The sequence below is a fragment of the Mobula birostris genome, chromosome 22 (assembly GCF_030028105.1).
Source record: "Mobula birostris isolate sMobBir1 chromosome 22, sMobBir1.hap1, whole genome shotgun sequence".
Classification (NCBI taxonomy): Eukaryota; Metazoa; Chordata; class Chondrichthyes; order Myliobatiformes; family Myliobatidae; genus Mobula; species Mobula birostris.
The window spans coordinates 43,022,390-43,044,660 of record NC_092391.1 but is presented as its reverse complement, the minus strand read 5'-3'; the positions used below and the strand labels follow the sequence as shown (position 1 = coordinate 43,044,660).

The 22,271-nt window shown below is 46.5% G+C and overlaps 1 protein-coding gene across 1 annotated transcript in view; it reads left to right on the top strand.

Moving 5' to 3' along the window:
- The window catches only part of LOC140186435 (glutamate receptor ionotropic, NMDA 1), a 101,004-nt gene that overhangs the window by 38,535 nt on the left and 40,198 nt on the right, over positions 1 to 22,271 (top strand). The window contains exons 4-10 of the mRNA XM_072240705.1: positions 5,291 to 5,353; positions 5,934 to 6,034; positions 11,810 to 11,931; positions 12,825 to 12,999; positions 13,561 to 13,705; positions 16,445 to 16,528; positions 17,930 to 18,065. Of these exons, the coding sequence (XP_072096806.1) occupies positions 5,291 to 5,353; positions 5,934 to 6,034; positions 11,810 to 11,931; positions 12,825 to 12,999; positions 13,561 to 13,705; positions 16,445 to 16,528; positions 17,930 to 18,065 (826 nt within the window). The remainder of the gene's footprint in view (positions 1 to 5,290; positions 5,354 to 5,933; positions 6,035 to 11,809; positions 11,932 to 12,824; positions 13,000 to 13,560; positions 13,706 to 16,444; positions 16,529 to 17,929; positions 18,066 to 22,271) is intronic.

The following is a 22,271-nucleotide window of genomic DNA, read 5'->3' as shown; positions in this document are numbered from 1 at the left end:
ATTACACCTTTCCTGTATATTTTGGCCAAGACGTTCATTTATCTAAATACCAGCTTCAAAAAGTTCACAAACTTTAAAGAATATTTGTGCATTAAAGCAGATATCTCCTTAATTTCAAAGGTACTCTGCTCATTAGGTTAATCTGCCCATGTTCCTTTGCAGACGCTTTGTCTTCATATCCTTCACATCTTACTCTTGCAGCATTTAATATCAATTCGTCCCTTCAGCCGGGTCAGAATAATGTAAGAGCAGAAGACAGTGTGTAGGAAGAGGCTTTTCAGCCTACCTCAGCACATTCCCCTGCACTAGATAGCTCAAATAATCATAAATTTATCAGTCTCTTCGCTGCGTACACTCAGTGACTGATAAGAGTCCAAATCGATGCAGGAGACTCCAGGTGTTCTCACCAAGACATTCTTTAATATAGAAAGATACAATCAGTCTAGTTCTCAACTCTTCCTACAATTAAGGCCAGTGGCATTCGCCTTCCCTGGATAATAGGCTTCAGTGAATTGTGCAGATCTACACCTCTCTGTCATTCATATTTCCCAATCTGTCACCATTTAGAAATTACTCAGCTTTTCATGTTTTTCTCCGTTCATCAACATAAGCTATGCATGGTTGGGCTTCTGCCAATGTTCCTTGAGTGAGTCCAATCCACTAACTTGAAAATGATCTATTCATCACTATGCTTTGCTTTCTGTATAAAACAATCTATCTGCACCATGTCATCCCTGACCCCATGACTCCCATGTGCAATAACCTTTGATATAGATCCTTACAAATGTCTTTGGAAAAGGCAGACATGCCACACTCACTCTTCTTCACTACCTGCTGGTCACATCCTGTAGGTTTGCTTAGACCACAATAAATTTGAAGGATTTTGCAGAGACACCACTGGTGGTATCTCTTCAGCACCTTGAGATGTCCACACAGGGTAGCTCATCTCAGAAGCCTACAGAAGGGCAGGGAATGCAGCTGCCCAGCACCCCACCAGCTTCATCTTCCTCTTCTAACATTTTCATCAAACAGCTGGAAGGTTTGCTCTCGACCAGGAGTCAATTGTGAATTTTATCATCAGCAGCTGCTGTGAGATGGGAAGTAGCCCATGTTTCTACAATCTTGTGGATGTTTATTCTCAGGCAGTGATGTACAGGGAAAGGCTGATAGACCACCTCTGCTTTGTGGATGTTAAGGTCAAGGTGCATGCTTCTATTTATTTCACTGAAAAAAAAAGTTGACGAAGATCTAGAGAATTCAAGACAAAACTGCAGCTGAAGTCGGGGTGACTTTATTTCTGGTGTCAAGGAGTAGGGTGAACAGCTTCCATCAACCTAATAAGAGAGCTTCACTTTAGTAGGAAGGTGGTTGGGAGAGAGGCACAAGATTGTTAAAATCATGTCTGGCACAAGTCTGTACTGAGATGGAAATCCTTGTCAATCTTTAGTGGAACCACACTTCGCATGCCCCCAGTAAACATTGATAAGGAGATGTATTTCTGTGGGATGATACATTTGAGGAGGATGCATCACAGTTTCTTTCAAATGACAGATTTTGTGGAGGCCATGTCTGCATTTTGTGACAATCATGTCGGCCGAGTCTCTGGGTGGAGGGAGCCCTCACTGCATTTCCAGGATCAGCTGGTTGAGGTGGAGCCAGGTGGTGATGTTTCCTGTGGCCAATGTCTCAGAGAGACACCTCTCTAGCCAGTGTAGGTGGATGCATTTCCCTCTGTGGAGCCTACCATGATTTCAGGATCCCTGAGGTTCCCTTCACATCCTCTGTCTAGACATGAGCGATTAGGTTGTGTGATTGTGTCCAAGAATCCTCACCAACAAGTTTGAATCTTCAGCAGAGATTCCTCAGGAACTTATTACTTCAATCTGATGAGTGAGAATTCCACTCACTTAAGGAGCGAGGGATTGCAGATCTGGTAGGGTCAGGGGTTGGTGATTTAGTGGAGTAAGGATTCAGTTATTCTGAGTGAGTTGTCAATACACAGATCTGGGAGGGCTGACACGTAATTGAAGAAATTTATGAAAAGTTTGTTAAAAATACATAACAAAATGCACCAGGGGTTGCAAAAAAATAAGAAAGCATTAGTTTAAGATCAGAGGGGAGAGATTTAAAAGGGACATCTGTGGCAGCTTCTTCATGCAGAGGCTGGTGCATATTGGGAATGAGCTGCCAGAAACAGTGGTTGAGGAGGGCACATTTGCAATGTTTAAAAGCCATTTAGATAGGTACTGTAAGTAGATAGGAGAGGTTTAGAGGACTATGGGCCAAACACAGGCAGAAGGGACTAGCTTACGGGCCAACATAATCAGCATCCACAAGATGGGCTGAAGGGCCTCTTTCCATGCTGGATAAGCTTGATTCTAAATAATCCTGAACATTTCTTCAGAGGAAAAAAAAGAATGAGAGACAAGGATTCCTTGGGAAGCACTTCTTCAGAGCAGGATGGCTGGAATTTGGAATTTTATTACCCAAAGTGGTTTGGGTGTGATGACAGAAGGAGTTTTCAAGACCTATCTGAAGCCTGTGAGCTTTTCCCTACCAGTGTATCAGTTAATGATGGTGAGGGACTGTGGAAGCAGCGTCAACGGGGCACGACCATGGCGAATAGCAGGACAGGCTGGTGGGGGAATCATGGTCTTCTCCTTAAGTTTGGTGTCTGTGGGTGTTGGATGACGTGCACTGCCCCCTCTCGTGGGCTGATGGATTTGCACGGCAAGTGATTAGAGAGATGGTAAGGTCATGATCAAGATTACGACGCGACAGGAACCAACCCGGACATATATTTACCGCAAAGGCCCCATTAGCCTGTTGTCTTGCTGGTCGTTTCACAATGAGAACTTTCTCCTGCAATGGCGAAATCTCCAGGCGAGCAAAGTGATTGTGTTTTTATGTCAAAGCAGAGTGCTGTGTGAGGAGTGAGAGCCAACAGAGTGAGTCCACATGAGCAGAGATTGACCCCCCTCCCCGGTCCCCTTCTACCACCAACAAAGAGGCGGGGTCAGCAGTGTGACAGAACACCCTTTACCCATCTCCAACTACAGCAAACTCTCCAATCACTTCTTACCTCCCAGAGCAAAGCAGCCTGGTGGATCGATGGCCAGGCTGTCACCCATTCCCTGACGCCCTATTGTAAGATGCAGCCACACTGTCATTGAAACAACTTCTCAACACCATCAAATTGTTAATGGGTCTACATCCCTCTTACCAAGTCATTGGGATAGGAGACCCTTGTCATCAGTTGGTTATTGGGTAAACTCACTCAACAGACCTGTAGGAATGGACAATTCCTCCCATGAGATTGACAGTGCTTTGCCTAACAAAGGGGACAGCTCATGCAGAATAACAAAAGTCTCTCATTTGGACTGGATAAATAAGAGATTATTCTCTTTCCGATGGCATAAAAGCGGGATTTCTGGGGTGATGCCAACACCCTCACTCAATCAACAGGATGGGAATTGTGGGAACGATTCACTGTCAGGGAAGGTAGTGAAGGTAAATATGAAAGAGAGTGTTAAGAGGCTGTTAGATTGCCACAGGAATGTGCAGAGAATGGAGGGATATGGACATTATATTGGCAGAAGGGATTAGTGTAGTTAGGCATCTAATTACCATTCAGCACAACGGTATGGGCTGCACTGTTTGTACCTTCTCTGACTCTCAGCTGAGACAGCAGAATGTGAATACTCTCACTCAGAGCAGACGCAAGTCCTGCATGGAAAGTGTGAGAAGTCCTAGTGTGAGCTCAAGGGGAACGAATTATCTCCTTCAGCAGGGCAACAGGATATGGTCCCCTTTTACACAGAAAAGACGGACCATGAAAAGAGGGAACACCGCCACACGCAGGTTCCCCTTCAATTTCTGCCCCATCTAAACTTTTAAACGTACCACCAAACCTCACCCTGCAAGTGTGCACACACCACTGCGGGAACACCTTCACCAGCAGTTTTTAAGGGCAATTAGGAAGAGAAAATGTGGTCCTCCCCAGCAGCTCACATCTGAAAAATAAGTCAGCAAACATAACTGTAAGAAGTAATCCCTGGAATAAGACACCTCAGTTGATCAGAGTAAATCGATAAGGATGAGAGGCCCCTCTCGTCACTCAGTTGGACTGAACCTTTCTCTCTTTGGCCCAACATGAATGGATTACAGAATGTACCAAACACCCATCAGGTCAGGCAGCACCTGTGGAGAGAGAAAGAGTTAATGTTTCAGGCTGAAAATCCTGCATCAGGTCTGACGCTGCTTCTCTCTCCATTACTGCTGCCTGACCTGCCGAGTGCTTCAGATTTATTTCAGATTCACAACGTCTGCAATTTTTAGGAATAAACTATCCCCTAGGTCAATAAAGGCCTCCCCCATAACAAATATCAATCACTTATGGAGTTACACTTTTTTCCAAATAAATGGAATTTCTTTCTGGCATTAGACATTTAATCCCACAAGCTCAGCCCTACTGCTTCAGCAGGGACAAACCATTCCTTCCTCTGGGAATGAACGTTTCCCTCGTGTGCTGCTTCACATTCTGAGATGAGATGTCTAATCACTCTACATCCCTCTGGAGGTAGAGACGTTGCTGTCTGCAGTTTTCACAGAACTGAGGCGATCCTTTTTCAGGGCATCCAAGAACAAGGAAGTTGCCTGTACCCACACCAGCTCGTTAGACCCCTAGTCCCTCCCTCCCCCACCCAGTTGTCCCCAGAAACAAAGAGGAACCCCAGCAAACACAGAGAGGGAGACATTGCCAGTCTCCATCCATTGTCTGCAATACCCCGGGCACCCTGGCAAAAGCTGATCAAAATGTGCAGAGCTCACATTCTGGACCCGCAGAACCCGGAGTCGCAGAACTGACCTCACTGTGCCAGTGTAACAGAGGGCTTCTCACAGCTTCAGTGTCACGCAGCTAGCACCATGGAGGCCGTGTCCTACTCCAGCTTTACAGAGCCAGACTCAGGGCTGGTGTCACAGAGCCTGCGTTAGGCTTGCCCAGTTAGCCACCCCGCGCCAATCCCACAGAACCAGCCGGCCAGTCAGAGCGCCACAGAGACGGTGTCACAGACCCTGTTTCGCTGAGAAGGGTGGCTGTATCCATGTCACCGAGACAGAGCCACAGAACTTTCAGTCAAATGAGGAGCAGTTTTTTATTTGCAAGCTCCAGTGTTACGTATTGACCCTGAGGAGGAGAGAGGGTTAAATTGCTTACTACACGTCATTTTCAACTGTTTATAATATTCTTCTGTGTCTGCATATTTTCTCTGTGCACATTACTCATCAGAATAAAAAAAGGAACTTTGAAAACAAGGACCAACATTCGTATGACAGCAGGCGAGGACCAAAGGTATATTTGCATGTAGAATGCACGAGCCCACCAATCTTAAACTAACGGAGTAGCCTAGCCGCAGTCACAGTATGACCAATGAGACTGTTCTGGTAGCACGCTGTTAGTTTCAAACAGATTATTTGGTTTGTCAATGAGAATGGTTAAAGAACTTGAGTCGCCCTACCTAACCAAATCTTGTCATAAGGACACGTGCATGTTGAATAAAGACTAACTTGCAAGTTTCTTAAAGTACATTTTAGAATCAAGCCATGACTTTTTCCCGAGACTACAATCCCTTTAAGACGCTATTTTGTTTTTTTGAAAGACCGACCAACTCCTTCTCAGGTTGAGATGCATTTTTTCTCGTCTATTCTACTCTGTCAGCTGCACGCACCCTTTTTTGGTCTTGTTCTATCTTAGTTTGCATGCCCAGTACAGAGAACCTATAGCTCACATTGGCTCCAGACGGGGCCTAGTTCTTCCATCGCCTTTAAGATGATCTTTGCTGGAGATCAAAGGCGACGTTGGTGGAAAGAGCCTGCAGAAGAAGGTTTTGGACAAGTTGTATAGTAATTCTGAATCCCTGCACCAACTACAGGCTGAGAAGGTCCTGCAGTTTGAACCAGGCACCACAAACATGACATCAATGCTGCTGGAAGCCAAGGAACTGGAAGCCAGAGTCATCATTCTGTCAGCCAGGTAAGTGCCTAACCATCGAAAACTGTCCCACCGCTCACCCTGTTCTGTGCTTACCCCTCTTTCCAGGTGCAGTTCACATGAAGGTGCCGTGCATCCTTGAGTTTCTGCTAAACTCAAAACTGTTCCTCAGAGCCCGACCTTAGCCAGTTCTGCCCGCCCATCTCCGTCGGCACACACCTCCTCTCTACTCATCCTACCCAGTTCTGATGAAGAGTCTTCAACCTGAAACACTAACTCTGCTTCTTCCTCTGCAGATGCTGCCTGACCTGCTGAGTGTTTCTGGCATTTTTTTTATTCTTAGAATCTGTTGTTTCAATTCCATTCCCACTCAATCCCCTTCCTTATGTCCATCTGCAATCAGCTCCCTTTTCTATGTCTATCTGTACTCAGTCACCTCCCCCTGTAACTGGCTGCACTCAATCTCCTTCTATGTGTCCATCTGCACTCAGTTCCCTTCTCCTTACATTTGTTTGCACTCAGTTCCCTCCCCCAGGTACTTTCTTTGATTCTCTCCCTCCCACCTCATGTCTCTCCTATTTGCAAAGACTGTCCATAACTAGCGGTGGCTGTGTCCCTCACCATCTCTCAGATCACTCAGTGTCCATCTGCATTCCCCGGTATCAGTTCGTACCTGCGTTCACTCTCCCAGGGATGCTACCAAGGAGCTTCACTCTCACTGTGACTTCCCCTGTAAATCTTCCTTGCCACTGTGTCTGCCTACACTCAGTACCAGTCCTCAGAACATATCTGTACCCAAAACTCTCTTCCCAAAATGCCTGTACCCTTCTCTTTCACCCAGACTGTCCCCATCTCTTTCACCCAGACTGTACCTGCATCCGTATCTTTCACCCAGATTGTACCTGTCCCCATATCTTTCACCCAGACTGTACCTGTCCCCAGCTCTTTCACCCAGACTGTACCTGTCCCCAGCTCCCTTTCCCCAACCTGACAGAATGGACATTGATTCTCCAATTTCAGATAACCTTCTTCCTAACTGTCCCTTTCTCTCTGCTTCTGATCTCCCCTGTTCATCCTACACACCCTCTTGTACCAAAAACGAGCTGCATTATGATTGATCTTTCAACCTGTGTGTACACATTCCTTTCCCCACTGCCTGTCTGTAAGCAGTTTACTTTGTCTGTCTGTCGCCCGCTGCAAGTACCCTTATTCTGCCTGAATGTGCCCACTTGTCCCAGTTCTGTATGCACCTGCTTCGATTTCCCTCAAGCCAGTCAGTGACCAGGTCCTTGGCACCAGTCGGATTGTGGTCTGCTCCATTTCCTGCCTGGGTTTACTGAGAGCTTTCCCCAGACTGAGCCAGACCTGTTGCTCACAGGCAGAGCTCACACCCTCCTGAAACAACCCAACGTGCTCGGTTCCAAGGCTCTTCTGGGCCCTTTTGATGGTAGATAAGCCTATAGCCAGGCTCGTCTCTCCCTCCCACAGTAGGGTCATTGTCCGCAGCAATATGCAAGCTGTGACCTGAAGGTAATGTGTTTCCCGGACACTGGAGCCGAAGCCACGGGCTGACTCTGCCCATCAAAAGAAGCCTCGTCCGGAGTGAGGCCTCGAAACCTGTCCTTCTGTTTGCTGTCACACCCGGGGATAGTATATGCAATTCCCTGCTGACCCAGGGACAGGGCTGTGCTGGGGGGGGGGGGCTTCCTCTCCGATTGAGGGTCAGTCAATTCTGGGGGAGCTCCCTCCTTGATCATAGGTCAGTCAGTTCTGGGGGAGCTGCCTCCCTGATCATAGGTCAGTCAGTTCTGGGGGATTTCCCTCCTTGACTGTAGGTCAGTCAGTGCTGGGGGAGCTCCCTCCTTGACTGTAGGTCAGTCAGTGCTGGGGGAGCTCCTTCCTTGATGTAAGGTCAGTCAGTGCTGGGGGAGCTCCCTCCTTAACCCTGACTCTGGAGTGGTGGTGAGGGAACTCCCTTCATGACTCAGACCCTGGGGCCATTCCCTAGCGTCCCCCTTCCCCTGAGCCTAGCCCATGGGTGACATTATGCCTGGACCAGCGCAAGTCCTGGACTGTTGTCTCCCATTATGTCGGGAGGTCCCATGGGCCAGACCAGTGGGCAGGGACCCAGTTCTCCAACTCTCACCCGATCCTGAGATGTAAATCACCAGTTCCTCCAGCAGCCATTCCACAGTTCTCCAGTCTACAAATAAAGTCCATGATTGGATCAAGGCAAACTTTGAAGGTATTGAACAGGACATTACAAAGGTTGAATGGGAGATGCTGTCTGCTAGTAAAGGGACACTTGGCAAGTGGGTGACTTTAAGAAGTGAGTTCAAGGACAGCATGTTTAGGAAGGATGAGAGAATCCCAGTTGGTGAATGAATTTGAGACCCTTTTCCCAGAGCAGAAATGATGAAGTGATTGGAGGAAATTATAAGGAGGATGTCAGAGGTACGTTTTTATACAGAGAGTTGTAAGTGCACAGAACGCACTACTGAGGGATGGTGGTAGAAGAAGATATGACAGAGGCTTTTAAGAAAGTGTTAGGAAGGCAGATGGATGAAAGACAAATGGGGGGCTATGCGGGAAGGAAGGGTTAGATTGATCGTGGAGTAGGTTGAAAGGTTGACATAACATCATGGGCCAAAAGGTCTGAACTGTGCTGTACTGTGTGATGGATATTCTCTGTCCTGGACTGGGGGTGGGGGGGAGTGGTTTTTCCAAGCTCAGCTTTCTAACACAGCAGCTAACAGTTCTAGAGATCAAAGAGTTGTTTTTGAGTGTTAAACTTCCAACCACTATTTTTTGTTCAGCTTCCTGTCATAAACAAGAACCAGTCTAATGTAAGTGCCAAGCAATAATCAGTCTGAAGTTAAAAGGACAACTTTGCAGACAAACAGCACTGTCTACAGAGCACAGACTGTTGGCCCACTGCATGGGGCTGTCTACTCAGGAGATGCAGTGTGAGACAATGGGGTTATGTTAATTGGCTTGTATCAAACCAGACCACACTGGGTAAGTTATTTAGTTCAAGAAAGCTTGCGGACTAGATTGCACCTCAAATATCTGATCTATCAATAGTTGGAAGATTTGTGTACTCAGAAGTCAGCAGTAATTGTGGGTGTTTGGGAACTCTGTCCCCAGAAGTTTTTAGACCACCTGTGTGAAAACGTATCTTAAAAACATTTCATGTGTGTGAAGTAACCCAAGTCGAACTAAAATCAATATAAATGTAAGATAGCGGTCAGCCTTGTTAGGAATGATCAAGGAACAGTGAGAAAACTGACAGAAAATTGGGGCAAACTGGAATCCATTTCTCTGCCTTCAATTTCTGCGATGGTCGACTCATTCATCTGTTACTCAATTGTACCTGTGTTTTGGAAACATTTTGTGTTTTAGAAATCATTTGTAATTTGGAAATATAGAAATCCTCTGAGAGCTTTAAATGTGTTTTAAGAATTTTTGTCTAAATTTAAACAGGTACCACTAAAAATTTATGAACTGTGTTGAAACTACCTTGTTAGCTGGAAATATCTCCTCCTTGGCGGTGGGTGGGATCCCACCACTCAAATAGTGGGTTTTGACAGCTAAACTTGACATGGAGGATAAATAGGGAAGTGATCTAGCCTTTGAAGAGGAGGTGGCTATACTATAACCTCCCTTTAGTGAGAGTACCCATAGATATCCATATCAGATAAGGCTTAAGATCTTTGTTTGAATTTGGAACTTTGCAGTTGGCAAACCCAATACTATTACAACCGTCTGGAGTTCTATGTTCTTTCTTGGTCGTGATGAGAAAAAGATGAATCACGACCGGCGATAGGTGATCTCAAACCCAGAAACTTGAAGTTCTCAAGCATCTCAACCTCAACATCGTTGATGTGGACAGGAGCGTGTGCTCAGCACGACCCCCCCCCCCCCAATACTTTCTAAAAGGAGACCTGAGGGGCAACTTCACACGGAGGGTGGTGGATATCGGGAACAAACTGTTAGAGGAAGCTGCTGAGGCAGGTTCAATGACAGCATAGAAAAGACATTAGGGCAGGTATATGGATAGGAAAGGTTTAGAGCAGGAGTTCCTAACCTGGGGTCCTCAGATTCCCAAGGAGTCTGTGGATAGATTCCAGGATGTCCATGAACTTAAATGGGGAAAAAATTACATCTTTATTTTCACTAACCTCTAACTGAAATTCAGCATTTCCTTCAATTATTTGTTTTTTTATAAATATTTTGATAAATTTCAATATAATTGGTTTCTTTTGCAATCCTATGTATTTGATTTTATATATTGAAATACATTATTCTGAGAAGGTGTCCGTAGGCTTCATCAGACTGCCAAAGGGGTCCATGGCATAAAAAAGGTTAGGAAGTCCTGGTTTAGAGGGATATGGGCTGAAAGCAGGAATAGATGAATCAGGCCATAGACTCTGTTTCAGTGCTGTGACTCTAACCCGTAGGGAAAGCCGTAGCAGTAGGCATTCTTCATTAGACACCCAGGTCACCATCCGCACGTTTACATCGAAGTAAAGCAGTAACTCTGCAAAGTGAATGCCCCCCAGAGTCAGGTGATAAGATACAGATGAAGTACAGCCAATGTCAATCTGCAATGCGAAGCACATTGTGTTATCACAGTTGGAGAATTTGTTAGACAAGACTTGGAGTATTGTGTTGTCACCTCACTATAGGAAGGATGTGGAAGCTTTAGAGAGGGTGCAGAGGAGATTTACCAGGATGCTGCCTGGATTAGTGAACACGTCTTATGCGGAAAGGCTGAACAAGCTAAGGTTTATCTCTATGGAGTGAAGGAGAATGGGGGGGGGGGTGACTTGATAGAGGTATAAAAGTGGCAAAGCAGAGTGGACAGCCAGTGCTTTATTCTTTGGGCCATAATGGCAAATACCAGAGGACACCCTTTTAAGGTGAATGGAGGAGTGTTTGGTGGAGATGTCAGAGATGGTTATTTTATACAGAGCGCCTGGAATGTACTGCTGGGAGTGGACATAGAGGCTGATATAATAGGGACATTTATAATATTTTTATATAGGTACACGGATGTAAGGAAAACGGAGGGTTATAGGCTGTGTAGGAGAGAGGGGTTAGGTTGATCGTGGAGTAGGTTTATATAGATTAGAACAAGACCACGGATGAGGGTGGGAGGGACAGTTAGCAAAGAAGAGCTGAGATGTCCACCTGGAGTTTGTGGCTTTGGGCTCATGCAAGTCTGAATTCTATCCCCCTCCCCGCATCCCCCAGATGCCTGAATACTCAGCACTGATCTCACTCTGTGCCAGACGTCCTCATCAGAAGACGTCTGGCTGCCTCACCTGAGCCTCATTCCCATTTCTTAAAGCCAGTGATACTGTATGTGTTGCCAAAACTGAAATCTGGCTAAAATCTGGAACGGCCAGATTTTATGGGAAAATGATGCTTTCATTTCCCAGGAAAGCGTGGTTGCTTCCTCTTCACTTTGATGGAAGCCCAAGGCAAAGGGTCTCACAGAGTGAGGAGAAGCCTCTTAGTGAGGCAACCGCAAGGAGGCAGATTCCAAGTGGAGGACGAAATGAGTTTGGGAACAGAAACATGACTGGAATGTCCCCAACGAACTATCCTTGAGTCAGTTAACCCCTTGTCTTCCTGAACCCATCGATTTCCTCTCTACTCATTTCAGTCAATCAGACCAAGCAGTGACTGAGTTACTGATGCTGAGTTTCGATGTTTCAGAGATATGAAGTGACCTGACCCAGGATCGTGGACATTCTGAGGCCGTGTGGAAGCTGTTCTTATAAATGTTAACGTGTCCCTCTTTTCCCCCAGTGAAGACGACGCAGTGACAATGTACAAGACTGCAACACTCCTCAACATGACTGGGCCCGGTTATGTCTGGCTTGTTGGAGAAAGAGAAATATCTGGGAGGGCTATGCAACATGTTCCAGAAGGTATGGTCCCAGAAAAGCATTCCACATACCTCTGGAAGCCACTTTCACTCCATCCTCTGGTACAAGGGGGATTTTATTGATCAATGACTGTGGCTCCCATAGAACTCATATTCTTCACTGTCCCACACACCCCATACCCTCAGTATGTAACTTAAAGACCTCACAACTGTCACTGTGTCCCATAAACCCCACACCCCTCAATGTGTCCCATAGACCCCACACCCTTCACTGTTTTCCATACACCCCACACCCCTCACTGTGTCCCATAGACTCCACACCCTTCACTGTGTCTCATACACCCCACACCCCTCACTGTGTCCCATAGACTCCACACCCTTCACTGTTTTCCATACACCCCACAGCCCTCACTGTGTCCCATAGACTCCACACCCTTCACTGTGTCTCATACACCCCACACCCCTCACTGTGTCCCATAGACCCCACACCCTTCACTGTGTCCCATACACCCCACACCCCTCACTGTGTCCCACGGAGACCCCACACCCCTCAATGTGCCCTCTACTGAACCCACAGACCCCAGTGTAACTCCCACACACCTCACACCCCTCAGTCTGTCCTTCCCGCTCCCCACACCTCTCTGTCTCTGTGGTCTAATACTACACTACATCCTTCTGTGTGCCCCGCACATCTTTCTGTTGTATTGTACCGAGAGACCAGTCATCATCATTGTGTCATCTTGTGGCCTTACTATGATTACAAGACTGTGCCTTCCTTCTGTATCCTCGTTCACTCCTGCGCCCCTCTGTTGTGTCCCACCGTGTTGTACTCTGTGCCCTTCCACTCTGGCTCTCTGTTGCCCCCCCCCCCCACTCTGTGGCACCCAGCTCTCCGTACCCTTTGATCTCAGGTATGGTGACTTGTTTCCCTTCCAGGTGTAATTGGTTTGCAGCTCATTAATGGTAAAAATGAAACAGCCCATATTAATGACGCAGTGGGCATTGTGGCTCAGTCCATCCACGAGCTCTTTGAGAAAGAGAACATTACCGACCCTCCCAAAGGCTGCGTGGGGAACACCAACATCTGGAAGACTGGACCTCTCTTTAAAAGGTAAACACAGAGGCTGGTGTTTGGGACCCTCAGTAGGTGATTACAGGACCCTCACATGTCATTATTTTCTTCTGAAATGATTCAGGTTAGATGCACAGGAGTGGAATTCCTGTCCTTAACCTATTGAGAGAGCACAAACTAGTCTCCCCCGTGGTTCCCCTGGTCTGCTGAGTCTGGGGCGGTTGGAGACAGCAGTGCCGGTTGTGACTGAATCCGATTATAACAGAGGTCAGAACTTTCACGCAGAGGTCCCATTGATAGTAGCTACCCATCTCCAGATGGACCAGAAGCAGCCAATTGCTTCCTGGCAGATTGATTAGGTTCCCACCGGGGCAGTGATCCTATTGACCAATGACCCTGTGGATGTGATCATGTGGATCTGTGTTCCAATGGGCCTGTAATCCTATGGATCAATTATCCTGTGGAACTGCGATCCTCAGGACCCGTGATCCCGTCTGCCACTGCCACTGTTTTTTTTCAGCACCTGGAACTGCGTAACCGCATAAATCCAACTTATGGCAGTGGCGCCTTGACTGAGAGTGTGTCTGTCTGTTTCCACAGGGTCCTGCTGTCCACCAAGTACCACGAAGGGTACACTGGACAAGTGGAATTTAACGATGAAGGAGATCGGAAGTTTTCTAATTACAGCATTGTGAATGTGCAGAAGGGAAAGCTGGTGCAAATCGGAGTTTACAACGGGACTAATGTACGTATGCAGAAAAACATGTCAATCCTTGCAGAGGCTGACCATTATATTAACCCCTAACCTTGACTGTGATGTAACGCTAGTACGTGCTGCAGAGAAATCTATTGTGTTGCGTTTCCAAAGGCAGTGGTGCCAAGCGGCACCACAGGAAGAGGTGTGGAATTTGAAAGGTGCTGCATAAATGCATGTCGTTCAGGAAGTAAAAATAACCATGACCACTTGCACCCCCTCAATACAAAGGCCCTCTCCACCTCACACCTGGTGCCGAAACCATTGTTCATGGCATTTTTGTATCTGGATTCAACTATTCCAATGAAAATTCAAACACCGCAGATGCAGGCAATCTGAAATAAAAACAGAAAGTCCTAGCAACTCTTGGCAAGTCAGGCAGCGTCTGTGGAAAAAGAAAAAGAGTCAATATTTCAGGGTGGAAAGAGGAAAGACAAGTTGGTTTTAAATTACAAAGTCAGTGGGGAGCAGATGGATAGGTCAAAGGCAATACCCGTGATAGAGGGAGGCCAGGGTTGTCACAAAGATAAGCTGTATTAGTGAAGTGACCTGGTTGATAGGGTAATGAGTGATGTTAGAGGGACAGAGAGAGAGAGAGAAGGTGGAGAGGTGGGGGGAGAGAGAAAGGGGGAGAGAGAGGGAGATAGTAGGAGAAGAAGGGGAGGTAAGAGAGTGAGGGGGAGAGGAAGAGAGGGAGGAGGGTGGAGGAGAGTTAGAAAGGAGGGGAGGGGAGAGAGGGGGAGAGAGAGGGAGGGACTGAAAGAGAAGGGGAGGGGAAAGATAGAGAGGGGAAGAGAGAGAAGGAAAGGGGGAGAGAGGGGCAGGAGAGAGAGGGGGAGAGATAGAAATAGTGGAAAATAATAGGAGAGAGAGAGAAAGGGGGAGGGAGAGGAGAGTGAGAGGGAGGGGAGAGTGAGAGAGAGGGAACAAACAAATGCACATGTAAAAGTTGTTAAATGCAGAGCACATCTTTAGGATGCACAGAAGCTCAGCCTGCTGGCGAAGAGAAGAAAAACATGTTACAAACAGACAGATGGATAGTCCGCAGGAACCGTTATCCAAAGCAACAGACACAAAATGCTGGAGGAACTCCAACTCTTTACCAGCTTGGTGAAAAATCCTGTCAGGCAATACTCCAGAGAATTACCTGGGCATATCCACTCCACTCTTTCTGCCTGAGTGCAGCTCTCTGCTGCAGGTTCTGTGGTACGGGAGGTACTCTCTACATTTCAGCACTGAGAGGTGGAGGTGAGTGGCAAGCAGCTTGACTGGATTCAGAAGTTTCAAAGGCGCTCCCTGTCTCCACTACCTGGTGACCGCCAGCCCATCTCTGGACAAGAAGATTCAAGTTCAGGGTGAGTTCTGTTCCCTCGGGGTTGCCATCTTCAACATCTGTTAAAGTGCGGCAGTGCCTGCCCTGTCTTGTTAACTGGGAAGACCTCAATTCAAAGAAGTGCTTAGGAGTTCTAGTCAATGTTTTTGCCTTAGGTAACACAACCCAAATCTACTCTGTTCATTTTACATTGGTGTCTGTGGCAATTAAATAAAGCGGTAGATAAAAATAAGACAGTAATAGAAAAACAGTATTAAATAGATACGTAGCAGAAAATAAGTTGCAGCAGCACCAGAATATCACAGTAATGCACTAAGTGCCGCTAGTGCAAGTATTTGAGTCCTGTGTGTGCTCACAGTTTCAGTCATTGTTCTGTGGGAGTGGTGTGATGGAGGCCACAGCTCTGGGACAGAAGCTGTTCCTCAGTCTATTAGTTCTGGTTTTTAGTGTCCTGAACCTTTTGCTGGACGGCAGCGGGTCAAACAGGGAGTGGCCGGGGTGTGTGGTGTCTCTGGTTATGCTGATTGCTTTCCTCCTGAGTCTGCTGGAACAGATGGTGTCCAGTCCTGGGAGCTTCATCCTGACAATCTGCTGGGCCGCCTTCACCACACGATGCAGGTCTTGTCGCTCAGCGGCTCTGCAGCTGGCATACCACACGGTGGCGCTGTTGGTCAGGGTGGTTTCAATTGTGCTTCTGTAGAAGTTAAGCAACAGCTTTTGTGGAAGTTTGGCCTGTTTCAGCTTTCTGAGGAAGAAGAGTCTTTGTGGTGCCTTTTTCACAAGCAGCGAGGTGTTGGTGGTCCATGTCAGCTGTTTTAACATAACTCCAAGGAACTTTAGGTTTTCCACACTTTCCACTACCTCTCCATGTACATGGAGGGGCGGGGATGTACTCTGTCCTTTGATCTCCTGGAGTCAATGATCATCTCTTTTGTTTTAGAAGTGTTAAGGACCTGGTCGTTGTCCTTACACCACTCCGTCAGATGATCCACCTCAAGCCTGTAGGCTGTTTCATCCTCGTCCGAGATCAGGCCAACCACTGTGGTATCGTCCGCAAATTTAATTATGGGGTTGGAGGTGCAGATGGGGGTGCAGTCATGTGTGAAGAGTGTGTAGAGCATAGGGTTCAGCACACAGCCCTGTGGGGTGCCTGTTTTTAAGATGAGGGTGGTGGAGGTGTGCTTACCAATTCTGACTTGCTGTGGTCGGTCTGTGAGAAAGTCCATGACCCATGAGCACAGGGAGGAACCTCGGTTTTCCCACAAGTTTTCCTTGCTGTTTGCTATCTACGCCCCATCGCGAAGAGAAGCTGGAGGAGTCGGGGAGGAGCACACAGACCTTACTCTGCTATTCTTATGTGTGCAATGTTCTGATTCTGTATTTGGTCCATCCCACAGGTACTGCTGAATGACAAGAAAATCATCTGGCCGGGCGGTGAACTGAACACACCTAAGGGGTTTCAGATGTCAACAAAACTAAAGGTATAAAATGAGCTGAAGGAGCCTGTGAGCAGCACAGGACACAGCGAAACGCGGACTGCTGACGGAAGGCCCACGCTCTCAGTTTCATTGGCACAGTGAGCAGCGGGTAGTGCTGCTGCCTCCTAGGCTCCACTGACCCTGGTTCAGCCCTGGTCTGAGGCGCTGTCTGTGTGGAGTTCGCATGTTCTCCTGAAAGATGTGTGGGTTTTCCCCTGGTCACCAGGTTTCCTCTCACATTTCAAAGACGGAGGGTAACTGGATGATATAAGTTACCCTGGCGTAGGTGGGTGGGGTACGGAGAGCTGATGGAAAAATGACAGTAAGTTGGAGGGGGTTAAGTGGCAAGATGCAATTCGTGAGATTGTTCTGAGAACCAGCATAGACTTGAAGGGCCAAATGACCCCTGTCCATGTTACGAGGACGATAGTCAGTCACCACTCGGGGCCGCGTCTTCAGTTCTCCACTCAGCGGGTAGAAGTGTTGCTCTTGCAGTACGTTAGCCGCAGATCCCTGTCTATTTATTTCCATCAGTGTCGCTGAAGGATGAAGTGGCCAACAAGCAGCCGGGAGCAAGAGGACACATGGAGCGTCCGTGGCCCCGCTGGAGGGGAGCTCTACCCAAAGTGACAGAGCGGAGATTTGTTTAATGCTGAGAGTTAGCACCGGGAAAGGCAGCACTGTCCTTTGCCTGAAGGTTAACCAAAGCTCATGAGGTTCAATAAATGGGTGTAGTAGTCAATAGTAGAGTAATTATTAGCATAGCGGTCATTAGTGTAGTGTTATTAATGTAGTAATCATTAGTGTGGTCATCATTAAGTGTAGTGGTCATTAATATAGTGATCTTAAGTGAAGTAACAAGCTGGGGAAGGGTGGCTGGTGTTCGCGAGTCACCAGGACAGGTACATTCTGTGAATAGGGAAGAGTTCTGTATTTCAATCTGAGCCTGACACTTATAGGATCTGTTATCAACACAGAGTAAGGAAACGACTAAACCTGCAAGAAGTCTGATCATATTTCATCTGGTGTAAGATAAATTACTGGTAATAAACATGGAATTCCTTTACTCATTGTGACATCTCGACCGGCTGTGGAAACTAATATGCAGAGCTGATGTTGAAACTCGAGTTCAAATTGCATGTTGTCAGGCCCGGAAGGGACTGCGTTTATAACTTCCCTCCACAGACTGTACCTTAGACTGGCCCAGCTTCAACCCAAAGCTCTTGGGATATAAAAACATTTCTTACTGCATCAGGTCAGAACTGTTGCCTCATGAAATTGTAGTTGCATCTGAGAACTCCAGTGAAGGAACTGAAATATTGTTCAAGAATATACAGTCATGGAAAAGATTCATTGCTACACCTTATTCAGTGCCATGTTGGGTTTGTTTTCCTTTATGCACAGATTGTCACTATTTACCAAGAGCCTTTTGTGTATGTGAAGCCAACGCTACCGGATGGTACATGTCAAGAGGAGTTCTCCATTAATGGAGAGCCCATTAAGAAGGTGATCTGCACAGGCCCGAACTCTACAGTACCGGGTGAGTTTCTGGACTATGTCTGGGAATGATGCCGCACAGTTCTGGTCCAATCAGTGCCACGTGTCTGTACCTAATATCTGGAGGAGAATGTGATTGGTCCCATCCCCAGCCTAAAGTCATACAGGGCTCAATCAGGATATCACAGGTCCCCACTGATGCCATTTGCACACTAGTCAGACCTTCTCCCCGGCTGGGAGCTTGTGGGTCACATTGTTCCCGCCAAACCTGTAGCATTTCTTTCCCTGCATTTTAGAGGCATCACTTACATTATGTCTCCTGGAACCCAGCCCAGAAACATCTTCCCCTCCCACCGTCCGGCCCCATTTCCTCTCCTCAGGAAGGGATCGGAGAGTATGGTCAACTGCAATAGGAATCAATGTGAAAGGTGAGGGGAGTAAAAGTATTACTTTAAATGGATTAAAATTATTATATATGAATGCACGGAGTATAAGAAATAAATTGGATGAGCTTGAGGCTCAGTTGGAAATTGGCAAGTATGACGTTGTAGGAATAACAGAGACATGGCTGCAAGAGGATCAGGGCTGGGAAATGAATATTCAGGGTATACGTTCTATCAAAAGGACAGACAGATGGGCAGAGGGGGTGGGGTGGCTCTGTCGGTGAGGAATGAAATTCAGTCAATTGCGAAGGGGGACATAGAATCAGGAGATGTAGAGTCAGTATGGATAGAACTGAGAAACTGTAAGGACAAAAAGACCCTAATGGGAGTTACCTAGAGGTGCCCAAACAGTAGCCTGGATATAGGGTGCAAATTAAATTAAGAGTTAAAATTGGCACGTCGCAAAGGTAATACTACGGTTGTTATTGGGGATTTCAACATACGGGTAGACTGGGAAAATCAGGTAGGTACTGGATCCCAAGAAGGGAGTTTGTGGAATGCCTCAGAGTTGGATTCTTAGAGCAGCTTGTATTAGAGCCTACCAGGGAGAAGGCAATTCTGGATTTAGTGTTGTGTAATGAGCCAGATTTGATAATGGAACTTGAGGTAAAGGAGCCATTAGGAGGTAGTGACCATAATATGATGTTTTAATCTACAATTTGAGAGGGAGAGGGAGAATCAGAAGTGTCAGTATTACAGTTGAACAAAGGGAACTATGGAGCCATGAGGGAGGAGTTGGCCAAAGTTGACTGGAAAGATACCCTAGCAGAGATGACAGTGGAACAACAATGGCAGGTATTTCTGGGAATAATACAGAAGGTGTAGGATCAGTTCATTCCAAAGAGGAAGAGAGATTCTAAGGGGAGCAAGGGGCGACCGTGGATGGCAAGGGAAGTCAAGGACAGTATAAAGATAAGAGAGAAAGTATAACATAGCAAAGATGAGCGGGAAGCCAGAGGATTGGGAGACTTTTAAGGAGCAACAGAAGATAACTAAAAAGGCAATACGGGGAAAAGATGAGGTACGAAGGTAAGTTAGTCAAGAATATAAAGGATGATAATAAAAGCTTCTTCAGGTATGTGAAAAGGAAAAAAATAGTTAAGACCAAAGATGGGCCCTTGAAGACAGAAACAGGTGTAATTATTATGGGGAACAAGGAAATGGCAGACAAGCTGAACAGGTACTTTGGATCTGTCTTCACTAGGGAAGACACAAACAATCTCCCAGATGTAATAGTGGCCAGAGGACCTACGGTAATGGAGGAACTGAAAGAAATTCACATTAGGCAGAAAATGGTGTTGGGCCTGATGGTCTGCATCCCAGGGTACTTAAGGAGGTGGCTCTGGAAATCGTGGATGCATTGGTAATCCGTTTCCAATATTCTATAGATTCAGGATCAGTTCCTGTGGATTGGAGGGTAGCTAATGTTATCCCACTTTTTAAGAAAAGAGGGAGAGAGAAAATAGGCAATTATAGACCAGTTAGTCTGACATCAGTGATGGGGAAGATGCTGGAGTCAATTATAAACAATGAAATCGCGGCATATTTGGATAGCAGTAGCAGGATAGGTCCGAGTCAGCAAGGATTTATGAAGGGGAAATCATGCTTGACTAATCTTCTGGAATTTTTTGAGGGTGTAACTGAAAATGGACATGTGAAAGCCAGTGGATGTAGTGTACCTGGACGTTCAGAAAGCCTTTGATAAGGTCCCACATACGAGGTTAGTGAGCAAAATTGGAGCACATGGTATGGGGGTAGGGTACTGACATGGACAGAAAATTGGTTGGCAGACAGGAAACAAAAAGTAGGGTTTAACGGGTCCTTTTCAGAATGGCAGGCAGTGACTAGCTGGGTACCGCAAAGCTCGGTGCTGGGACCGCAGCTATTTACAATATACATTAATGATTTAGATGAAGTGATTAAAAGTAACATTAGCAAACTTGCAGATGACACAAAGCTGGGTGACAGTGTGAGATGTGAGGAGGATGTTATGAGAATGCTGGGTGACTTGGACAGGTTGGCTGAGAGGGCAGATGCATGGCAGATGCAGTTTAATGTGGATAAATGTGAAGTTATCCACTTTGGTGGCAAGAACAGGAAGGCAGATTACTATCTGAATGGTGTCAAATTAGGAAAAGAGGAAATACAACGAGATCTGGGTGTCCTTGTTCATCAGTCACTGAAAGTAAGCATACAGGTACAGCAGGCAGTGAAGAAAGCTAATGGCATGTTGGCTTTCATAACAAGGGGAGTTGAGTATAGGAGCAAAGAGGTCCTTCTGCAGTTGTACAAGGCCCTGGTGAGACCCCACCTGGAGTATTGTGTGCAGTTTTGGTCTCCAAATTTGAGGAAGGACATTCTTGCTATGGAGGGAGTGCAGCATAGGTTCACTGGGTTAATTCTAGGGATGGCGGAAATGTCACTTATTGAAAGGTTGGAGCGACTGGGCTTGTATACACTGGAATTTAGAAGGATGAGAGGGGATCTGATTGAAACATATAAGATTATTAAGGGATTGGACATGCTAGAGGCAGGAAACATGTTCCCGATGTTGGGGGAGTCCAGAACCAGAGGCCACAGTTTAAGAATAAGGGGTAGGCCATTTAGAATGGAGTTGAGGAAAAACTTTTTCACACAGAGGGTTGTGGATCTGTGGAATGCTCTGCCTCAGAAGGCAGTGGAGGCCAATTCTCTGGATTTTTTCAAGAAAGAGTTAGATAGACCTCTTAAAGATAAAGGAGTCAAGGGATATGGGGAGAAGGCAGGAACAGGGTACTAATTGTGAATGGCGGTGCTGGCTCCAAGGGCTGAATGGCCTACTCCTGCACCTATTGTCTATTGTCCTCATAAGCCTGCTGATGCTGGCTTGTGTCCACGTGTAGGCCATTCCTGTTGAAGATTTACCTCACCCCCCCCCCACTCACTATCCTTGGCTCTGCCAGGTTTCTGACTGCCAGTGATCTCTTCCCATCCTCCCCACCCTGCCCTCCCCCCCCCCAAACCCCAGATCCAACTTCGACCTGGGCATTTTGTCTGTTGCTTCAGGTGAGGTGACTTGGGAAATTGAAAGCCTGAGGCCTGGGCCTGAGAAGCCAGTTTCCATGCCGATGGGATTTCTGTGCCTCCCAGACACTCAACGTAATGCAAACGATTATATTGGAACACATATTATTGTCTCAAACCATTAACAAGCCACAGCATAAATCTACAATGTGATGGCCACTCATCACACCCACACGTCATACTTATTCACCACACCATCACAATCAAGTCAAGTTTATTATTATTTAACTATATACATGTATACTATCAAAGGAGATGTTTCTCCAGACCAGGATGCAAAGCACAGTATATAACACACAATAATTTAGGAAATTAAGGATAAAATCTACAGATGAATTATGCATTAATTATCAAAGTAAAGTGAATAAATTAAGTATTATCGGATACAGAACAGATTAACCGGCGGCACTTTAAATGTGATGCGGCAGGGAGCTCAGAAGTCTGAGGGGAGAAGCTGTTTCCCAGACTGACAATTCTTACATCACAGTGTCCAGCCTGATGGCAGAAGGTCAAAGAGGATGCTGGATGGACGAGTAGGATACTTGTTAATACTAAGGGCCCTGCGTACGCAGCCACTCCTGAAAAATGTCCCTAATGGATGGTAGGGAGATCCCTATGATCCTCTCAGCTGTTCTCACAGTCCTTTGTAGGGACTTCTAGTCCAATGTAACTTTGGGCAGTTGGAAGGCCTACTCCTGCTCCTGTTCTTTGTGTTCCAAGACCCTTCTCAATCAACTGAGAGC